The 2487-nt window shown below is 37.5% G+C and overlaps 1 protein-coding gene across 1 annotated transcript; it reads right to left on the bottom strand.

The window, feature by feature from the left end:
* Window positions 1-353: 353 nt before the first annotated feature.
* On the bottom strand, window positions 354-1656 carry LOC311041805 (uncharacterized protein; the record flags this gene model as incomplete). The annotated part of the gene is made up of 4 exons (XM_084052290.1): window positions 1564-1656; window positions 1248-1395; window positions 812-920; window positions 354-479 (listed from the first exon to the last, which is right to left on the bottom strand). Exons 1-4 carry the CDS (start codon window positions 1637-1639, stop codon window positions 354-356), a joined length of 459 nt encoding a protein of 152 aa, XP_083908416.1. The 5' UTR covers window positions 1640-1656.
* Window positions 1657-2487: the final 831 nt, after the last annotated feature.

Raw genomic sequence — 2487 nt, 5'->3', positions numbered from 1 at the left:
TAGTTTGTTTTCCTTGTCAGATTTACAACAACAGCAGATCAGAAAATGGCAGCGAAGTACGTAAGCAACGTCCCTGGCTATATTCGATTTGTCATTATAGGTAAAAAATATTTCAAATGTTTTCAAAAATAGTCTATAAGCTCTGAACGCATTTAGAGCTTGTAGAGTGGTCACTTTCATCACATGACACTGTCGTACGATGATATAGGCCAAGGCATAACATAAGTTGTTACACTGTAACTGTCAGTGACTGGTCCCACACCAACATCAGGGTTACATTTTATTTTGCCAATTTAATACAACCATACAAACTTACATTGCATTTTTTAAGACAGCAAAGATTATGGTAATGTTTATTGACGCATCATTCGGCCAGCTCCCAGATGACAATTGTCAAAGATTAAACTGTAGTCAGTGCCACCAGCATTGACAAAAGCTGAAACGGTCTTGCTCCCCATGAAATCTTTGGTTTCAACAATCTACAAGAAGAAAAGGACAGCATTTTTAGTCTCAGTGACGAAAAAATATTTCCAAATAAAGTCATACAAATAATACATGTATTTATTTAATCATTATTCAATATCACTAAAATACTGCAGTATCTAGAATAAATTTTGTCAACCATATGCTTTAAAACTTTAAAATAACTATTTTATGAGAGTTTGGTGTAATTTGTTTATGGTGTACTAGTTTGAACACTACATTCTCCATGACTACGACAATGTTCAATGTAAATTCAACATGAATCCTTCTTTGGTTTGAACTCAGTATTCTATTGTTGTAAAAAATGCATCTAATTTGTGTCCCTTACCGTCCAGTCAGAGCTCATATGGCGAGCATCCACCACCACTGTCTGAGAGCTCAATCCAAATCCATCCCCCTTGTGGACAAGCCACCTGGAGCCATCAGCCAGCGTCACTCTATGAAGTACACATACAGTACATGGTATACACAACAATGTGAATGTCTATGTTATTTACTTTTTATCTCATGGTGAAATTAATAATAGTAATAGTAATATGGGTCAATGACGTGACTCTCATTTTGTTGTGTCCAGATGGTTTAGTTACATCTAAAAGGGACAGCATTTTAAACTAAACATAGCCTACTAGTTACTTGAATACTTTATTCTTTTTGAGGAACTAAATTTCAGATTTTATGTTGGCAGCCTTTCTCGATGTCCAGTCGTCAAACAAACAAAGAAAAAAGAAAATTGAGGCCCAGTCTACAGTTTGACAGGGACTGACCTGACTCCAGAGTGGCTTAAAGGTCCAACCCGAAAGGACGCCCCATCCAAGGGTCTCTTCATTCTTTCTGCCTTGTGCACAGCAGAGTTATACAGCCTCCTGAGGTCTGACGCATTGGATAGGTCATAATTGTAGGAACGAGCACCTCCTGAAAAGTTATAGGTCAAATAAATACAAGTTACAACAAAAAGCCCTATACACTGTGCAATACACTGTGTGTGTGTGTGTGTGTGTGTGTGTGTGTGTGTGAGTGCGTGCGTGCGTGCGTGCGTGCGTGTGTTCATCATAAAATAGATAAATAAAAAAAGCAACGCACCACCACCAGTAGATGACATCACAGCAACTACCAGCAAAGACAGGAAAGTTAAAATAACCATGTTATTGGAGAACATGGCTGGTAATCCTTTGTTTTGCTTTTGGTTTTGTTTAACTCCTGAAATGTTAAGTTTCAGTTTTTATATCCCATCTTTGCAATGCCCCTCCCCATTTTCACTGTGCATCAGTGTGCTTTTCTATTGTTGTACTTTACTATGTACATTTCATCAGGGCAGCGGGGGACAATACACTTTGAAGGGACTGGGAGGGAAGCACTTTTTGGAATGGAATTCGCCCCTGGAAAGTACAGGCATGCATCAGATGGAAAATCTTGTTTGATATTGCACAATCTGGGAACCCAACAGCAAAAAAATGATTTCTTTCTTTTTTCCCCCGTTCTTGATAGATTAGATATTACATAACATTGTTTGGTAGTATGCATTTTTTTTTTCTAATTTTGCAAGAAAGAAAGAAATGTCACATAAAGGAACATTTCAGGATCATTTTTTGTTAGCTGAATACACAAAATAACTCAGTAAACATACATCTAAATCCCCTTGCTACTTGTCTTTACACAGTTAAATTGGCCACAATTCAAATGTTATATTTGGGCTTGGATGATGCAAGCCCTGGATGTCCCACTATTGCCAAAGCCTGGTTTTCCCCCTGGAGCAAACAAATCAACACAAAGTGAGGACATTTACTAGCTTGCCTGTTGTACTTAATAGTAATGTACATGTACAAAGCTAAATCCATTGATTTTGTTTATAGAAGCTGTACTATTCCTTTATGTTCTACCAATATTGTTTTTGAAGTTGCATAAAATTGTGATACTACCAGAGGCTGTTGCACATGAACCCTAACATCCACATTCTAGTTTGAACATTATCCGAAAATAGCAGAGCTACAAGCTCACAGAGTATCG

The sequence above is a fragment of the Gymnoscopelus microlampas genome (genome assembly GCF_963454915.1).
Source record: "Gymnoscopelus microlampas genome assembly, chromosome: 3".
In the NCBI taxonomy this organism is placed as follows: Eukaryota; Metazoa; Chordata; class Actinopteri; order Myctophiformes; family Myctophidae; genus Gymnoscopelus; species Gymnoscopelus microlampas.
The sequence above is the reverse complement of the archived record's forward strand: the minus strand, read 5'-3'. Positions and strand labels throughout refer to the sequence as shown.